The 19,434-nt window shown below is 47.2% G+C and overlaps 1 protein-coding gene across 1 annotated transcript; it reads left to right on the plus strand.

The window, feature by feature from the left end:
- Positions 1–405: 405 nt before the first annotated feature.
- On the plus strand, positions 406–3,965 carry LOC114783312 (early growth response protein 1). The gene is made up of 2 exons (XM_028968736.1): positions 406–987; positions 1,311–3,965. The coding sequence occupies exons 1-2, from the start codon at positions 777–779 to the stop codon at positions 2,645–2,647; spliced, it is 1,548 nt and encodes a 515-aa protein (XP_028824569.1). The 5' UTR covers positions 406–776; the 3' UTR covers positions 2,648–3,965.
- Positions 3,966–19,434: the final 15,469 nt, after the last annotated feature.

The following is a 19,434-nucleotide window of genomic DNA, read 5'->3' on the forward strand; positions in this document are numbered from 1 at the left end:
GTGGAAGCCCACCGGAATCGGTCCTTATGTGGTCACGACCTTATAAGGGATGGCAGAGACGGGTCTTCCGGCACGCGGGCCGGGCGGGAAATCCGTGCCTGTTTTTTTTTTTTTTTTATTATTATTTTTTTTTTATGGCGGCCTCTCCGGACAGAGACCCCAGCCGATCGCGGTCGGGAAGGTGGGGAGGGGGTGGCGTTTTTTTTTTTCTTTGCTCGAGCTTCGTTTTAATCTTTTTTTTTTTTTTTTTTTTTTTTTCTGGCAAACGTCATGTGTCCTCCACTGCAGTGCCTAAATATGGGCTTCCTCCGTCCATATATGGATATCTACGTCACGGCAGGAGGGTATATAAAGGAGTGGGGATTCTCTGCGCGCAGAAAGAGACGCGCCGACGGGAGGTGGACAGACGCGCTTTCCAAAAAAAAAAAAACAAAAAAAAAACCACGCACACTTACCAACAACAACAACAACAAAACGTGACAGTGAATCAAAACAACAACAACAAAAGCCATTTTTCATTTTGCACTTTGCTTCCAGTTATTTTGGGGAATGAGCGAGGCGCGCGCGGACGACCCGTCGTCTCCCCCGAACGAAACCGAGAAGACGCGTGGATTTCTCCTTCTTTAAAAGGCGGAGACGAAGCGGAGGACCGGCGAGCGGCGTGGAAGCGGCGGAGGGGCAAGCCGCTGGTCTCCGACACCTGTGCGCCTCTCGCACCCGCCCGCAGGCGCCCACACGCACCCACGCACCCACGCACTCTCAGCCCTTCCGAGGGGATGGCCGCAGCCAAGACCGAGATGCTCCTTCCCGCCATGCAGATCTCGGACGCCCTCAGCTTCCCGCACTCGCCGATGGATAACTACCCCAAGCTGGAGGAAATGATGCTGCTCAACTCGGCGGGGACGCCCTTCCTCAACGCCTCTGCGCCCGAGGGCGCGGCGTTCGGCACGGGGGAGCCCGGGGACGGGTACGACCACCTCGCCGGAGGTAAGGGGCTCGCCTGATTTCACTTTCCCTTGCGTCCCGGAGAGTGTAGAAATGATGCCGGGCGGAAGCTGAATAAAAAGGATTATTTCGCGGCTCGATCCAAATCGCATCTCCAAACTCGCTGAATTGCACTTTCACGCGATCGATGGCTTTGGGGCGATGTAATGGAATTCGGGAGGGGGGATGAGAGGACAGGGGCGGGTGGGTGGACAGACATGCATGCAGATGGCCGGACCGGTGCTGGCACCGGTTTCCGTCTCCAAGGGTCCTTCCGGTGGCCGCAGGTGCGAGTAAACGCTGCTGTGGCTCCTTCTCTCCCGCAGACACGTTGCCGGAGATCTCCCTCAACTGCGAGAAGCCTCTGGTGGAGCAGAGCTACCACACCCAGCGGCTGCCCTCCATCTCCTACACGGGGCGCTTCACCCTGGAACCGGCGGCCAGCTGTGGCAACAGCCTGTGGGCCGAGCCGCTCTTCAGCCTGGTCAGCGGGCTGGTGGGCATCAACCCTCCGTCCAGCAGCACCGCCAGCGTAGCCGCGTCGTCGGCCGTCCCCCAGACCAACTCTTCCTCTTCGTCGACTTCCTCCAGCTCCTCATCTTCCTCAACCGCGTCCTCGACCACCACTTCTTCCAGCACGTCCAGCCAGAGCTCCAGCCTCAGCTGCTCCGTGCAGGGGAACGAGCCCAACCCCATCTACTCGGCCGCCCCCACCTACTCCAGCTCCAGCCCCGACATCTTCCCGGAGCAGAGCCCCAACTTCCCCACCGGCGTCGGGGGCTCCCTCCAGTACCCTCCCCCATCCTACCCCAAGGCCAAGACCTGCACCAGCGGCTTCCCGGTGCCCATGATCCCCGACTACCTGTTCCCCCAGCAGCAGAGCGAGATCAGCCTGGTGCCCCCCGACCAGAAACCCTTCCAGGGCGCGGCGGGCCAGCAGCCATCTCTGACGCCGCTGTCCACCATCAAGGCGTTCGCCACGCAGACGGGCTCCCAGGACCCCAAGAGTGTCTTCACGTCCCCACTGGTCAAGCCCAGCTGCATGCGCAAGTACCCCAACCGGCCCAGCAAGACCCCCCCACACGAGCGGCCCTACGCCTGCCCCGTGGACACCTGCGACCGCCGCTTCTCCCGCTCGGACGAGCTGACGCGCCACATCCGCATCCACACGGGCCAGAAGCCCTTCCAGTGCCGCATCTGCATGCGCAACTTCAGCCGCAGCGACCACCTGACCACGCACATCCGCACGCACACCGGCGAGAAGCCCTTCGCCTGCGAGATCTGCGGCCGCAAGTTCGCCCGCAGCGACGAGCGCAAGCGCCACACCAAGATCCACCTGCGGCAGAAGGACAAGAAGGCGGACAAGGGCGGGGTCACGCCGGCGGGGGCCGGGGTCATGTCCGCCCCCTCCCCCGTCTCCAGCTACCCCTCTCCCATCGCCTCCTACCCGTCCCCGGTGTCCTCCTACCCCTCCCCCGTCCCGTCCTGCTACTCCTCGCCTGTCCACACCTCCTACCCGTCCCCCTCCATCGCCACCACGTACCCCTCGGCGTCCGGCGCCTTCGCGGCGCAGGTGGCCGCCAACATCTACAGCTCCCCCGTCACCACGCCGCTGCCCGACATCCAGACCACGCTCTCGCCAAGGACAGCCGAGATCTGCTGAAGACGCTCCTCGCCCCCCTACCCCCCCACACACCTCCCGGTGAAAAGCACTTTCCCGCCCGTCCCCTCCGTCCCCGCCCTAGCACGCGAAAGAAAGAAAAAAAAACGACAAGTAGTGAGTCAAGGACGGACGGTGCAAAACAAAAGGGACTTTTCTTTCTTTTTTAAGTTGCTTCCTTCCCGTCCTCATTTCCCCTCCCTTCAAAACGAGGCACATGAAACTTTTCAAACGGTGAAGACAAAACAGCCGTTCTTTTCTCTTCTCCTTCTCTCCTCCTCTTTCTTGTGCGACCGGATGCAAAGAGCGAAGGGAACGGAAGGGACTTCACGAAGGCCGACGGTCTTATCGCTCCCGAGACAATGCAGGCATTGGCTAGAGACTCTGGACGATACACACGAGCCGTGTATGTTGTACAGGTGCCATGTTTTGTACACGTTCCTCATTTTTGGGTTCGTTTCGTTGTTGTGCATCGTATTATTTGAATCGACCTTGGCCATATTTTATAAGTGAATAAATACAAAAATACTTTCTGTATTACGTAGTGACGATGCTGTGATGACTTCTTGACTTTGTTTGAGGTAAAAAAAAAAAAAAAAAAAAAAAAGCACTTAAGTATTCCGAAGCATGTGTAAGAGTGATGTCGGTTTTCTCTTTTTTTTTTTTTTTTGTAAATATCATCCACTGGTACTATTATCTCTATCGTTCTCACATCGTGGCGACGCAGTCTGTTCAATGGGATGGGGATGGGGGCGGGGCAAGCGACTCTTCCGTCCGTCTGTCTGTTTGTTCTTGTTTTTGTTCTTTTTTCTTTTTCCCCAGTTTTCCGTGCCTTTCATAAAGCCTCGCTGGCGTTCGCTGACACGGGTGCGTCCGCGAGAGGATGCCTCGCATCCAGCCTTAAGAAAGAAGGGATTTCTTTATCGTCTTTTTTTTTTTCTTAGGTTACACTTCAAACAAGGAAGGGAAAAGACACGTGGGCACTGGTTCATTTCTTTTGGATGTAAGCAAAAAAAACAAAACAAAAAAAACCCTATAAATTCTATTTTTGTAATGTAAATATCCACATCTTCAGGAGTTGGAATGTTGTAACTACCTACTGAGTAGGCATGGGATCTTTTTGTATGTTTATTTACATGCAGTCCATTATTTTGTCGTTATTTTAATTTTGTATTTGTGTTTGTTAAAAAAAGGTGACTGTTCATGGCTTATAAAACACATTGAATGCGCTTAACTGCCAACGGGATATTTGGTGTACAAGATATCCTTCCAGAACTGAACTATAAATAAAATATGAATATATGTTCAAATAACGTCACAACCTCTGTTTGGTGTCATAAATCTTTCTATAACAGCCGTCTGGTGCATTACCGCCCAGGTCATAGGTCAACTGCATAGTCCAGTTTACACCAGTATCGTTATTTATTTTATATTGTTATATCACACTCACAACCAGACTGTTAAATAAAATGTAATTGGAACGTAATTACATGCAGTCGAACACCGCGTGTCATCCGCAGCCTGGAAACGCATCAAACTTTCTGCGGTCTTCCTCTCAGCCGGTATCGAGTGAAACTCAATACGCAGTCGTGGCAGAGTGGAGCTGCGTAAAGGTCTCGTCATGGCTTTTCCTTAATAATTGAGAGGCCGGGCAGATATTTGCTCGGAGCTCAGCCCGCTCTCCCCATTGACTCCGGCGTCGGGTGAACGTTGCGGGCCCTATCAAACGGCGGCGGTGCGATTTGCGACTACAGCGCCTGCGCTGGGGGCTTAATTATCCACAGAGAGCACTTTTGAAAAATCACTAGACAGTAATAAGGCGCCTTGTAACTGACTGACAAGCTTGAAGTGGCGCTCGCCGAGTTTGCCACAGGAGAATACCTAGAGCCGGCAGGTTCGCTTTATAATTGTGCATCCGCCGTTGTCTGGGGGAAAAAAAATTATATATATATATATATAGAAAAAATTTGGGAGAAAAGGCTGATTGCGATCTGGCAGCGGCACGAGAAAGATCAAATGGTGTTTCACCTGCACTCTAACCTCGTCCACGCCGGATCGTTGCTTCATTACGTCTCCACCTCAGCTCCTTTGTGTTAAAATGAAGTCTCACACACACACACACACACACACACACACATTGCAACCATTTTGAGTGTGTAGACGGAGATGAAATTGTACAGCAGAAACTGGGCAGGTGGGCAGCCGATGATCGATGGAGATTCAGCCGGCTGATAAAATTAATTAGAAATTAACCAAATGGAACCTCTTCTCTCTCTCTCTTTTTTTTTTTTTTTTTGTAAAGTATGAAGCAATTTAGCGCCGTAAAGCACAATTACGGAAATGAGCGCAAATGCAAACAGAGCTAAAAAGATGGAATAACAAGCACTGGAGAGACCCACACACACGGAGAGGGAGAGAGAGAGCGGGAGAAGGAAGGAAAAGGGGGTAATTAAGGTAATTGGTCTCCGAATCCCAAATTGACTTTCTAAAAGTGGGTCCGATGAGGCGTGTGTGTGTGTGTGTGTGTGTGTGTGTGTGCTATATTAGAACCCCAAGTGAGACAATATCAACACTTTGACACACTTCCCATTGCACACTCTTGGTAGTGGACATGATGCCCCATGGTAAAATGTGAGCCTGCACACTGAAAGGTCTTATGGGAAAAAACAACACGTAACGTGGAAGAAAACAACAACCTGTATGCAAACAAGACAAGAAGCCCAGGAGACAGGGCTTTTTTGTCCTTTTTCTGAGTAGATATTTACTTTGTTAGTTTAATTAAATATGCCATTTCAATTGAAATCAGACACATTTTTTGCACTTCGATGCAATGCAAAGGTGCGCAAAAATCAACCGCATTGTACTTCTGTGTCGCATAAAGACAGCACGAGAATCGGCCTTATTTCCCACGGCGGCTTCATTAACTGTAATGTACAGGGCGCGTTCCAACATCGCTGCATTTAATGCAAAGCAGGTGAGGCCAGCCGTGAAGTAACCTGTCAAAAACAAAACCAAATGATGTGGCTCCGATAAAGTAAAGAGACGATGAGTGCAGATCAGTAAAAAGTTTTCTTGGCGCTATTTAAGACATAGTGCATGGTGAATGAATGAATGAATGAATCCATTTTGTATTTCAGGATGACCTAAAGACATGAGTGGTAGGACCTTAGGATTGAATGGTTGATGACCTTCAGTCAATCAACCGCACCGCAGTTATCATTGGTTACCATCCCACCAGTAGAAGGACTGATGATGTTCTGAGGGCTTCTAGAGCGTTGCCATTACATGGTGTTTTCCCCCCACCATCATGCTATATCTTTCTTCAGTACAAATGTTCAAAGCATCTCTGAAACTTTTCCAGGTACCACAAGATGATTATCTGGCTTCTGAACAACACGGCCAACACACACTTTCAACCAACGGGGCTTCCCAAAAAAGGTTTCAGCATGCCCTATCTGGGTGCCCTGGTGGCTCTGAAGTTTCCCTTCGACTCTGTGACAGGGCGCGGCGCGCCAACCTTTGAAAGTCGGCGATTTCTTTCAAGTGGGTTGGATGTAGAGATTATACTTTCCCTTTGGTCACGCTCACTGCTGCTGAGTGGCTTTCGCTCATATCAAAGAGCGCCCGCTCACACGCACTCGCCGCTCTGTTTGGGGGTCGGGGACGCCGGGGCCACTTCTGCAGCTCCGCTCCTGCAGCTCCAGCGCGACGGCCCAAATCACAATGGCACCACCTCGTAGACCCCCTCTGGGTCTGCACTTCAAGGGGTGAGCCTTTGTTAGAGTATGTGTTTGTTCTCTTATTCTTTTTGGGGGTGAGCGGACGGGGAAATAAAGGCAAAAAGTCAGTGATTCCTGTACCTCTTTTTTTTATTTTTTTCCCCCGCCTTCGTTCTCTGTCTCTGTCTCCGTCCCCGCTCGCACTTTAACTGTTGATGCTAATGAGCTCCCCCATTCTGATGCAAGGTCCGTCTCCAGTTCTCCCTTTCATCCAGATACAAATGCCTTCTTATTGCAACTTTGCCCTCGGGCTTTTCAAGATCCCTTTTTGAAATATGCCGTTTGATAAGCACGTCATTGACTAAGTCCCCAAAGTGATTAAGCCCGACTTTAATGTGTGAGCGGGAACGAGAGTGACAGCGGGAAAAAAGAAGAGTTGGAGAGAGAGAGAGAGGCACGGAGAGAGACAGTCCGGTCATTTGGGCCACAGCCTACCTGTTTTCCTCACCCTGGCTGTCAAAATTGCAGCGGGATAATCACTGTAGCCACAGGGTTCACGCCACTCATCGCTAACAGGGTACACAACACAACCTGGCATTCGTCTTCTGTCATAATTCCGTCCAGACCAGCATTTCGATTTTTTTGCGGAACGTTGGCATGGACGAGCGCTGCATCTTCCAATCACTTATCACGCGGGGGGCTAATCTCGAGGTGCGGCGAATTCCGTGTAAGTGGGGCGGGTGTCTCGCTCCGACCACACTTTCAAGCAGTGGTGATAGAAAGACAGGAGGAATGAGCCGGGCTATCTCCTCAACTGGAAGCCCGTAATTGGCCCAAGAGTGGCAAGGGTAATGAACAGATTGGGTTCAAGGCCGCCGCTGATCATTAGTGACACTTTTCACTCAGCAAAAAGAGGGGGCGATCATCAGCGGATAAAGACATTTGCTCTCTGGCTAGTTCATTATTGGCCATTCTGTGAGGGGATTAAATCCTGTAAGGATCCTTGGTGCCATGTGGGTGTGTTTTAGGATACCCTCGGAGACGGATCCAATGACACGTCTGGTCTATTTGATAGTCCTTCAGCTGAAGTTTGACCCTGTAGAGAAACACAAACAGAGTCCAAGCACTTTTATTCTGAAACATAAAGCTGTACAAAACAACTTACTGGATACAGCATACAGCAAGTAAAGCCCAAAAAGGTCTAGCACCCCTGCTGGTTGACTGTGGTACATGTTTTAGTACCTCCACTTGAATTTATTGAGTCCAAATAGGTACGTAGGGTCTGGACATATTCCTCCAATAAAATGGAAAAAATGGAAACTGATTTGCCAAGGCGATATTCAAGATTCGAGAGAGGTTTATCGTCAGTACAACAGTATACCGTATATTATTGAAATACTGTTTCCCGCAGACCCCCTCAGAGTGCAATCGTAAAAGAAAGAAAAATATATGTGTATCTAAACTAAACCATACTATGTAAAAACTTTCTGTACACTGAACAAGGACAAACGGGAAAACATCATGTAGGATGCTTGTAAGTGGATATGTTGGATGTTTCAAACAGGACACACAACACAAGTCAAACATGTAAAAAGAGAAGAAGTGTGCAAAATGGACAGGATGTTAGGAGGTGCATGAGGCTGGAGTTGTATTGTTGTTGATGTGACATGTCTAAGATCACATCGTGGGGGCGTACAAGCTGGATATTTTTGTTGCATTCTTGCTTGCCTTGCTAAGCGCATCCCCCTCTGCGAATCTGCATTGAGAAGAACTCACACTCGGATGTTGATGCCCACCTTAAATCCGCCAGGCTGTGCCTCATTGGCTTTCCTCATGAACAGTTCAGCTGAGTTTTACAAGCGTAACGTCTTGCGGAAAAAAAATTCTGTGAGTGTTTGATGGGAAGCCCAGATAACAAGGCCTGGTTCAAAGCCCTACTAATCTTGTCAGCAGTGGAAACGAGACTCCAATTTATGACTTTCAATTGCTTTTGGATAAATTAATTTCTTTGAAATCTCTCCTGAAGGGAAGAGCCGATTGACAGCTGGGGACGTATATTACCAACCCCTTTGTTCTGAGACAGGTTCCAGTAAAGGCATAAATCATTTCTTGTTTTACTTTTGTGTGAACTACACTTGTTAGTAATGCATCAATAATAATCAATAATCAATTTTTTTTCTGTTATTAAAGACATTAGGTTGTATTAAGATCTTGTATTAACAATGAATCATGATTGATTCTAAATATAGGCATAACATAACCATTACATAGACAGGCTCAGGCTGTCACGTTGGCATGAATGCGGCGTAGCCCTCAGCGCACTTTAAATGGGGTGACGCCCTGCGCCACCAAACAGTCCTTGTGGCAGAAAGTGAAAAAAAAAAGGAACTTTATAAATGCGAAGCCAGAACCACCTATTGAAATGCACATATATAATCATCAACGCTGAATGGGTTACTACAGAAGCGTCTGCATTGCCCCCATCAGGTGAAATTGCCGATGTAACTAATAAAATGCACCTTGGCGCTTTTTTTTTTTGCGTTCTCTAATCCTGCCCCATGGGGTTGAGCACCTGGAGGCCGGAGAACATCTGCCGCTAGAGCCCGTAATCGACCCCTTCTGGGGACGTGGTTTCAGCTGCATCACGGTCGAAACCATCTGCCCGTCAGTGGGCGTGGCTTTCTTTGATCCTGCTCTTTGGAGATGGTCAGAAGCAATGCTCCAAACAAGTGACCCTTTTACATGGTCACTTTATTGGGGACCCCTACCCAGGTCTGGCAGCACAGCATGGATGGAGTTCTCAGAGTTCTTATTTAACCATCGAGTGGTGGCAAAGTGTACAGTGTGAAGTCACAAAAAAAAAGACAAGGCCAAGAAATCCCACGCTGAAATAATAATAATTTCCATTGTTGACTCTTGTCCCACAGACCCCAAATCCTCAAAGGAGTTAAGATTATAAAAATGTGCCAAAAAATATAAGAAATAGACACCAAAGGCACTTCTAAGGTTTTGTCACATGCTGCCAGGACACAAGCTGGGACACATTTTCTAGCCATTTTACACGTTGCCTCCTCCCACCGCCACCTGCTGCACATTCTCCACAGTGATGTCACTTCACTTTGTCTGTTCGAGAAAAGGAGAATAAAAATATCACACTGGGCAATTACGAGAAGGGGAAGGCGATGGAGAATGACAGCGAGAAGACCTCCCCCCCGTATTAAACCTCGCCCTGGTAATTAAAGCGGGTTCAGAGTTCTCCGCTTTGCTGCTCCTTTCAGCATCATCTGTTCTAAATCTCCGCCCGCTCAGTGGCCGACAAGGAAACGCGCCGTGGCTCAGGGCCAGTACCAATTCATCCACTCGGCCGCCGCGCGCAGACGAAGAGAAAAGACAGAGACAAAATGAGAGACGAATCACCGCGTTCTGCAAACGCGAATAAACGGTGGCTCCCGCGTGCGGGGCCGCCAGCTAACTGATGGCGCGTGTCAGCGCGTGAGAGGGCCACTCTGTTCTCGTGGCCCCGCGCTTAGGCCGCAGGGGCGCTCAGGCCGGGCACAGGTGATGTAGCGACGCGCTTCGACATCACTCCTCTCCGCACAGGAAACACTTCATCCATCGCTGGGCGTGGGGCGAACAGCCATTTACAGTCGAAGCCGTGAAACATGCTCGGTTATTAATCACCTGTAGTAATGAGGTATTGTTTGCATACGCAGAAGTTAGAAGCTAATGTCATGATATTAAGTATATACATGTATACATTAAGTTTATACATATATACATTTACATGTATATACATTCTTGGGGCAGTGGTGGCAGAGCAGTTAAGGAAGGGTGATGGGTTAAATGCAGAGGACAAATTTCACTGTGTGCACTGTGTGCTGTGCTGCTGTGTATCACAAGTGACATTCACTTCACTTCACTAAATGCGTTGCATTTAAGGTATGCATGTAAATAGTAGGGATCACATGTTAAAAGGATGATGTTATCATGTCGGTTTAAAGTGTGTGTAACAGGGTTGATCAGAGACACTGACGCGGACAACGTTCATGTCCAATTCAGCCCTTGTTTTTTTATATTTCGCTCCCTCTCTCTTCGGTTTAAAGCTCTTTTAATGAGGGACAATCATGGTGCTATTTGTAAATATGTGTGTGGGCGAATGTGTTTTTTGTGCGTCACTGTGTGTGTGTGTGTGTGTGTGTGTGTGTGTGTGTTCTGCTAGGGCTGCAGAAGGTGCTACTTTGCGTGCGCAGATATTCAAAGATTGTGCGTGATGGTGAGAAATGATGAATGTCGAAGTATTTGAGCGTTGGTGAGATTGTGTGTGTGTGTGTGTGTGAGTGAGTGCACGGCCCGTACATGTGCAAACGTCTGGCAACCACCTCTTTTCCGCCTCCTCGCCACAGCTGTCCCTGGTCCCATGAAATTGAACCGCGGCTATTTTTAGTAAGTTGGAGATGAGGTGGAACCAATCCCTGTTTCTTCACACCCGTTTATGTCATCGGGGTGCTGAGACACAGGATGAGGTACCTTCCACCCACCTGTACGAAACCTGCGGGGAGGAACACAATTTCACACAAATCTATGGCAGTCGTATTCTCCCTCCCTCAAGTGGAACAGAGAGACGTTTGCATTCATGCGGCGTCCATCAGGCGGCCGTGCGCCAAAGAGCACTTTGGAACGTTAGTCCTATAACCTCATCGTACGCAGTTTTACTGAGCATTTTCAGATGCATGACTTATTACAGCAACCCTTCCAATGACTTGATGTGCAATAAATTTATCATTATTATTATATAAGTTCAGATTGATGGTTCAGTGTCTTTACTAAGTTCTTTGGAATATAATGGATATGAAGCACAATCATTTTAACTGTGCAGCAGATACTGAAACACACTATGCACTATCAATGCAGTCAAAAGTTTGAAGGCACCTACTCTGTGTTGGTTATGGAGACTAAGATGGAGACATTTGAAAGAATCCAACGCATTTGTTGTATGAGGAGAAGGTGAAGTGTGTTTGATGAATCTTTTTTTTTTTTCTTCTTTTTAACTTCATGGCGGCTTTGTTCACTACTGTCATCATTAACATGAGAGAATGATAAGAAAGCGTTCAGCAGAAACCTTCAGGACCAGTGGATATCGTCCCCGTTGTCCAACTTTGTCCAAGGTTTGTTTGCTTTTTTTTTTATTATTTTGGTTATTACATAACCTCACATTTGTGACTTCAGTTTTGTTATATAATGTAAAAAATGCAAGAACCAAAAATCATTAGAAGCCTGCCATCTTTTTTGACTGGTAGTGTAAATGCAGTGTAATCGTGTTAATGTAATTGTATGAATATCACATATAGCCATTTTTTTGGACATAATTAATGTAGCTGTGTCCTCTGTTGTTGTTTGCTGCGTGTTCACACGTATGTCGCGTCGACACAACACTGGGTGGGCCGAACCTGCAAGAAACCCGGCTGATTATCCTGTTCATCCGGGAAAACAGCATAAAGAGATTTGATTGGCTGCCAACGCGACAGACCCCCAGTTCCGCTGGACATCATGTGATGTGAAAAGTGAACGGACACCTTCACGGCCTGAGTCACACTGGAGCAGGCTCCGAAGGGTCGTAGCCGGACTCCTAGAGCTGGAACGCCAGGCGCCACAAAATCGCACGTTTGACATGTATTATCGCCCACAGTCCGTTCTCACCAGCGCTAGTCAAGCGGCCGCTTAAGTCCCGCCGCCTTCCCTGCACGTCCCGGCCATGTCTGTTCGGCTGACGCACGTCGCAGCTCAGATAATTGTGCATCCTTTTCGCCTCCCCCCTCCACAGGTTGGAAATATCCGTGCAGCTAAGTGTTATTCACACAAGCCAGCTGCAACTCGCCCAGACTCCGGCGGGCTTTAATAGAACTCCATTGTGAGTAATGACCCTCCTCTCCTCTGCTGTTATTCCATCCGGGGCAACAGGGTAAAAGCGCGCATGAGGAGGGAAATTAGGCTGATGTTATTATCGGCAGACTGCATTTCGCTCCCAACTCCCCCTTTCTGGCTTCGGTTTGACGTCGATTTTAAAGAAGATGTAACTTACTGTAAGTACATAGAGCTTTCGGGAGCCTTTATGTGCCTGACCTGCTTGTACCCTAGAATTCGTGTGGTTGTATGATGGTCTTATTGGAAAAAAAATTATTGACAATCAATATTCACTGATCACTGATCAAATGCCCAAGAATTCCAGGGGTCAACCTAATTGGACCTTCACTTTTGACTTTTGGTCTTTAGTGATGTTAGCCTGTTTCTATGGCTGATGAGGATTACATACTGATATAAAACGTTATAGGGTGGTAGTAGCCTAGTGGGTAAGACACTCGCCTATGAACCAGAAGACCCAGGTTCAAACCCCACTTACTACCATTGTGTCCCTGAGCAAGACACTTAACCCTGAGTCTGTCCAGGGGGGGACTGTCCCTGTAACTACTGATTGTAAGTTGCTCTGGATAAGGGCGTCTGGTAAATACTGTACATGTAAATGTAATATGTCATAGAATCAAGATGTTTTCCTGTTGTTATATAATCATAACAGGAAACATTTATTCCATTTTCTATTACCTTTGGACTATATATATCCTTATGATGATAAAAAAAAATCAGTACATAAATAGAATATTTGTATGACAAAAGCTTTTTTAACACAATATATTCATACGTGGTAGCAATATGAAAATCTCAATACTTATACTTTTGTAATAGGCGTGATTCTTAATGAAACACTTCCACATTTTTATTTGGGATTTTATTCAGCCCCTTAGCGTGCATTTAAAGTCAAGACAGAAAACACATACACACCAAAACATGCACAAGCAACATCATGGATATTTGTCTCTCGGTGAAGAACATCCTACACTAGAGCCAGACCATAACTGTGTTTTTCGTACATGTATGCAGATCAGGGGACAATGGTCCACTTGCTCATCTCCCATCTTCCACAAAGGACTTTGACTTTGCAGCCATCCTCTGAGGCCTTATTCCACAGCCCTGAACTTGTGCCATGATTCACTGTCTGGATAAAGCAAAGCCACGTTTGCTCTAAAAATATTATCTTAACGTTCAAATAAGAGGAGGCTAAAGGTCTAAGAGGGACCGAGACGCACGCCTGAACGTCCCTGGGTCTTTATACCACACTCCTTTCTTCTCCTTCCTGCCCTGCATCCCGTCTTTTACGCAATACTGCGCCTACTTTAACCCTCTGCCTCTCCCTGGTAGTTAAGTGCTGTTCTGTGTCTTCAGCGTCCGCTGAGCCTCCGCTCCTCCCTGGTGCCTTCACATCTTCCATCTCCGTCCAGCTGCATTCCGTCTCCTCTCCTTCATTTTCCTGTCGTTTGTCCCTCGTCTTTAGTCACCCTCTCTCTCTGTCCCTCCGGCTGCTTGTCGCTGGGTGTCTGCTGGTAAACAGCAGCTGGCCGATATTTAATCCCCGGCAGCAAATCACTCCGGCTCTCCCGCGGCCGCCCGCCGTTCACTTCCCATTCACACAGGCCCCAGAGCCTATTTTCGCTTAAAGATGGCACAGCGCAGGAATTTAAACCCTGCCCCACGTCCACCCTGGACTGTGTGTAAATTATGGCCGGGGACGGTCTGCGGCCGGAGAGGAGCTGGGGCGAGGCAGGCGCCTTGGAAACAGGCTGCTGGTCAGTGAGGTCGGCTCCAGAGACGTTCCTGCGTGGGGTTGGACAGCGAGCCTATAGCAAATCTGTGCATGTGACTGTCACATCATAACACAACGCGCCCAGATAAACTTGATAGTCCCAGCTTGGTTTTTTAAAAAAAAAAATAATAAATCACCTGGAAAAATAGGACACAGGGACATATTTAAATTTTGGACTTATAGACAGAAACCACCCAGCCCGTTCTTTTTCTCGGTAAAAAATAAACCGTGTTGCTGTTGTGGTTTTTTTTTTTTTATGAGCAAAGTTTTAAATGGGAGGAGTCTGTAGGCATGACCATACAAACCTATGTGTGGTGTACATAAATGACTTTATTAATACAAATTAATAGAAAGGGACGATGCCACATCAAATAGGCCACTAATATGTAGCTGTATTAAGTGAAGTGAAAGTGAAGTGATTGTCATTGTGATACACAGCAGGAGTGTAATTTGTCCTCTGCATTTAACCCATCAGTAGCACCTCCTGAGTATGGCGCCGCTTCACTAACCGCTAGGCCACCACTGCCCTACCAGATTCAAACTCGTAGTGAGTGTGAGTGTCTGTCTCTTCATAAGGTACAAATAAAAGAACTGCTAATCTAAATAGATCCTCTATTGTAAGGGTAATTATAACCCTCATATTTTATCATACACTTTTCTATATTGTATAGTCTTTGTGGGACACGGTTCTCAACAGGAATGTCTTGGCCAAACTCCACTTTATAGTTCTAATGGCTCTATTATCATTCTTATACATCCAATTAGACACTTGAAAGCATCGATTAAAATGTCAAGCTTACAAAAGACCAGAATCTGTGTAGTTCAAAATCCTGCTGCATGTAGATCATTCTCAAGATGTTTGAAATAGTGAGCAGAAACGCACACACACACACACACACACACTCAGGACACAACTGTTGCCAAACTGTGTTTGAAACGGGTCTGAAGGACCCTTCTCCACCTCGCAACGTCCCCACCACTCTCACGTGTCCCCTGGCCCAGCAGCCAACCAGCGCAGGAAATGTCAACTCTTCCAGGCAGCTTGGAATCCTCCGTGCCCATACATGGCTCTTCCTGCCCCGACATGGCTCTTCCTGCCGGCTGTGTATGGCGCTTCCTGCTCTCCCTGGCTCCGTCAGGGCAATCCTCTCTCCAACTCTCCTGCTCTCGCCCGGATCTTTGGACCGCTGCCCTGGCACCTGTTTCTCCCCCCGCCCTCCCGCTCTCGTCCTCTCTCCGTGTGGAAAGCAGGCCGGGGAATTTCTGATCTGTAATTGTTGCAATGTGTGGGAGAGACGTCTCTGAGTAAACTGTTATTGTTGCAAAGTATTAAATATGCATTTGCTAAAATGAGCTAAATATTTTTAGATACACTTTTTTTTTTCACAGGCTGAAACATTTTTTTTTTTAATTCCTTTTCTAAAAATCACAATCACAACCTGGCAGCCAGAACAATGCATGCAGAGTGGCGTAGGTTTGCTGTATATGTCATGAAGCCTACATATTGCATATACTGTATGCTCTATATTTTGAAATATTTGTCAGTTTTAGGATGGCACTGAATTTGGTAAGAGAATATCTGGGTACCTGGATGGAATTCATTCAGGTGCTGGCAGAAGATAGCCAGATGTGAGGGAGCTGAGCTGGTAAAATCTCCACCCAAGGATTTTACCACTTGCGTGCAAGAACCTGTGAATGTAAGTCTCGGAATAGAGATGCTGTGTTTTACTCTGAAATGAGTTTTGGCCGGACAAGCTTAACTGACTTTCATCAAGATGAAGTATCTTTGGCTAATTTCTTCTATCATTTATAATTACTAGCAAGCATTGCGATTGGAAGAATGTACCAGAATTCCCAAAATTCTTTTTCCCAGTGTCATAGTATTTTTTTATAAGGGTCTTAACATTAAATCATATTGCTCTATATGTACTTTACTTTACTTTACTTTATTTAGCAGATGCTTTTATCCAAAGCGACTTACAAGAGGAAGACACCAGCAATTCTCGTTCGATTTCTATAGAATATTGAGTTTACAAACTAAGAGCCCAGATAAGGCTCAACTGTATGTATCAATAAAATCTATAGTAAAATAAATTGTGTCCAGTACACAATGCAGTTTGGTGCATTACATTTACTTTTAAATAATCACGAATAAATCTGATGTGATCGCTATTGATAAAGAAATTCTAGAAATAGGTCATAATCTGGATTTAGAAAAAGACTAGATATTTGATTAAATGAGACAAATATTGGCCACTAGAGGGCTTCGGGCAAAGAACATTGCAAGATGTTGATCAGTTCTTAATCTCTTGAGAAATTATGTTAGAGTGTCCTGTACACGTATATGTATATGCATCTCTCACACACACAAGGGTGTCCCACACACAACTACAACCTCATACACTGCGGATCTTGCCCGGAACCGGCATCATCTGTCATCATTCAAACTGTTATATAATCCAGTCGTTTTCACACACACAGCTGCGAAATCAGGACAGTGTCCAATCCTGCCATCGGTGTCAGTAATCTACTAGGACGACTCGGCGATTCAAGGGGCGGGACAGCACGTCACAGCCCGGCGAGGGTCAGCGCAAATCTGCAGCATTCTAACCCCATTACGCTGCGCCACCGCGGCCTGACATCGATTCGCTCTGCTCGCAGGCGTAGGTAAGCTCTGCTCATGGTTGCATGGTTGTCTACGCCGCTCATGCCTATGGGTCCTTAAGCCGTGTCAGGAGTGATAAATGGCGTTTAACGTCTTGCACATTTGCCACGCATGGCGCCGTACACTGTGCTTCTGGTTAATTTTCCATCTGATCTTCTATGTCCATCATCATGTCTGCATGTATTATAACACATTATTATAATTTACATCAAAGGTTAAAAGTGTAAAAAGTGTTTTAAGAATGTTTCCCATTAGCTGGGTTAGCACATTTACGCTGTCACACGGAGTCAGACCCATATAATCTATAATGATGTGAGACGTTCTGCTTGATATAGAAGATGCCAGAACAAATGAACGACAGCTGGCACAGACATTAGAAGACGTACCAAAGACAAGGCAACAACTCGCAGCGCAGAAAGTGGATTTGCTTTTGTGGCAGTGGTGGCCTAGCGGATAAGGAAGCGGCCCCGTAATCAGAAGGTTGCCGATCTGCCAAGGTGCCACTGAGGTGCCACTGAGAATAGTACCGTCCCCACACACTGCTCCCCGGGCGCCTGTCATGGCTGCCCACTGCTCACTCAGGGTGATGGGTTAAAAGCAGAGGACACATTGTGCTGGGCATCACAATGCCAATCACTTCACTTTCACGTTTCCCTCGAAACCTGGATGGCTTGGATCGTTCTGGGTTCCCCATGTTTGCTAACTAGTTGAATGGAGGTTATAGAGTGGCACAAGGCCACCGACAACATTACATAAGGCCCATAAGCACCCTTCGCCGGCAGTACTTCTGTTCATAGGCACACGCACCGCAAAATGAAACGGCCTAGTCCCGTTGAGTGTTTACCTACGCCACTTATGCTGATATGCTTCGATGGGCCGGCCTGAGTGTCTGCATCACGGTGTGTTGGATAGAGATAACAAAGTGTTTGTTCTGTGTTCATTCTGCACACCACGGTAATACTGCACGCTGATGCAGGTTTTGATGCATTCTGTGTGGTTTCGGGATCACATAACCAGCTGCTGGATCAGCTGGACTACAGGAACTTTCTCATACAGGCTTTCCATTTGTTTTGTATTGCAACAGTGACACATACAATTGGAGTTGCTTCACTACACTAAGGGCCCTGTTTTGGCAACCTAAGGCAAACTTTTTAACCTTATTTTGCACTTTATGGCTGTGTTTTTTATTCTCTCTGGAGACACAATTATAATTTTCTTGAAAATAAATTTTTGTGCATGTGCTGTGCACATTATGGGTGCATTGCTGTGTCAAGGCAGCGACACAACATCGAAATTCAGTGGTGATACACAGAGGTCCAGGTCTTCCATTTTATTTTATTTCACTAAGGTACATTTATAACTGGACAGATTTCTTTGCATTGCTTATTTTATTAAAAATAAAATGAAGAGTTAAAAGATGGTCTACAGTCATTTACATTTACATTTACAGCATTTATCAGAGGCCCGTATCCAGAGCGACTTACAATCAGTGGTTACAGGGACAGTCCCCCCTGGAGCATCTTAGGGTTAAGTGTCTTGCTCAGGGACACAATGGTAGGAAGTGGGGTTTGAACCTGGGTCTTCTGGCTACTACCACCCTTCATTTGTATTTTACATAATGAATAATTGTACCCGGGGTAGAGTAAGAGGGCGCATATGCAGACATGCTTAAGAGTCCAGGAGATGCAGGAGAATTCAGGGTTGTCACTGGCGCAGTGATGAGTTGAATGGAGACTGAGCAGCGCTTAGGTGCAGGGACACACTACTGGGCGTCGGCCCAGAGGCTTGACGGCGCCGGTGGAAGCACACAATGACAAATAGAGTTCCGTTTTTTACCGTGGCTGGACCGCGGGAGGAAGGGGCAGGCGAGAGAGGCGGGAGTCTGCAGCGGCGAGGGCGGGAGCACACAGGGACTGAGGAGTAGTGTTATCGGGAAGCAGGTGAGAGGTTAGTAACATCGATCTCAAAAAGGCGTTTGCCAGAGAGCAGAAGAAAAGGGGAGCAGCAACAAAGAATTGGATTTACAATGGTGAGCAGGCAAGGATCATGCAAAGATGGCCTTTCGTGTACTTAAAGAGGAAGCCGACCTCTGCTTGGGAGTTATAGTGTACCTCCGCATTTTCACTTTGTTCCCAAGCAGGCCTGATCACTCTGCTCAAATGGTTTAACGTTACGACACTCCATCGTGATTGCAATTCATCATAGAGTTCGAAAGAAACATGTTTTGCCTCCTGCTAGCGTGAATGAATGTGTCTATGCTCTAAAATGGTATTCAGGCCGCATGTTGAGAATGTGCCGCTACACCGTTGCATGTTGGTCAGATCTCATGACTTTTTGCAAGTCCTCTGTGCATTTTACTGCTTATTAAACATGTTCTGATTACGTTGTGTTAGCGTGATCTTTTAGTGCAGATGGATGAGAGTCTCCTCTGACATTTTGTGACCTTCAGGTACGGTACTTTGCAGGCATTGCCAAGAAGACCATGGGAGTCCACGGGCACACATCCAGGTTTTCTCTCTCTCTCTCTCTCTCTCTCTCTCTCTCTGTTTTTTGGTTTTATTGCGACATTCTTTGCGACAATCGAAATTCACTTTTGTTGTTGGGCCCTAATATTTGATTATGGCTCTACTTTGCAAATGTTCATAAAATGTTCAGGAAAAGACGAAGGCCCTAACTAGTGCACACACACACACACACACGCACACACACACAC

This window comes from Denticeps clupeoides, unplaced genomic scaffold (genome assembly GCF_900700375.1).
Source record: "Denticeps clupeoides unplaced genomic scaffold, fDenClu1.1, whole genome shotgun sequence".
Lineage (NCBI taxonomy): Eukaryota > Metazoa > Chordata > Actinopteri > Clupeiformes > Denticipitidae > Denticeps > Denticeps clupeoides.

Bases quoted from the DNA above. Each gene is read 5' to 3' on its own strand.
- LOC114783312 (XM_028968736.1), top strand. From the start codon at position 777: ATGGCCGCAGCCAAGACCGAGATGCTCCTTCCCGCCATGCAGATCTCG. The intron at 988-1,310 runs GTAAGGGGCTCG...TCTCTCCCGCAG, and splicing joins GTACGACCACCTCGCCGGAG to ACACGTTGCCGGAGATCTCC.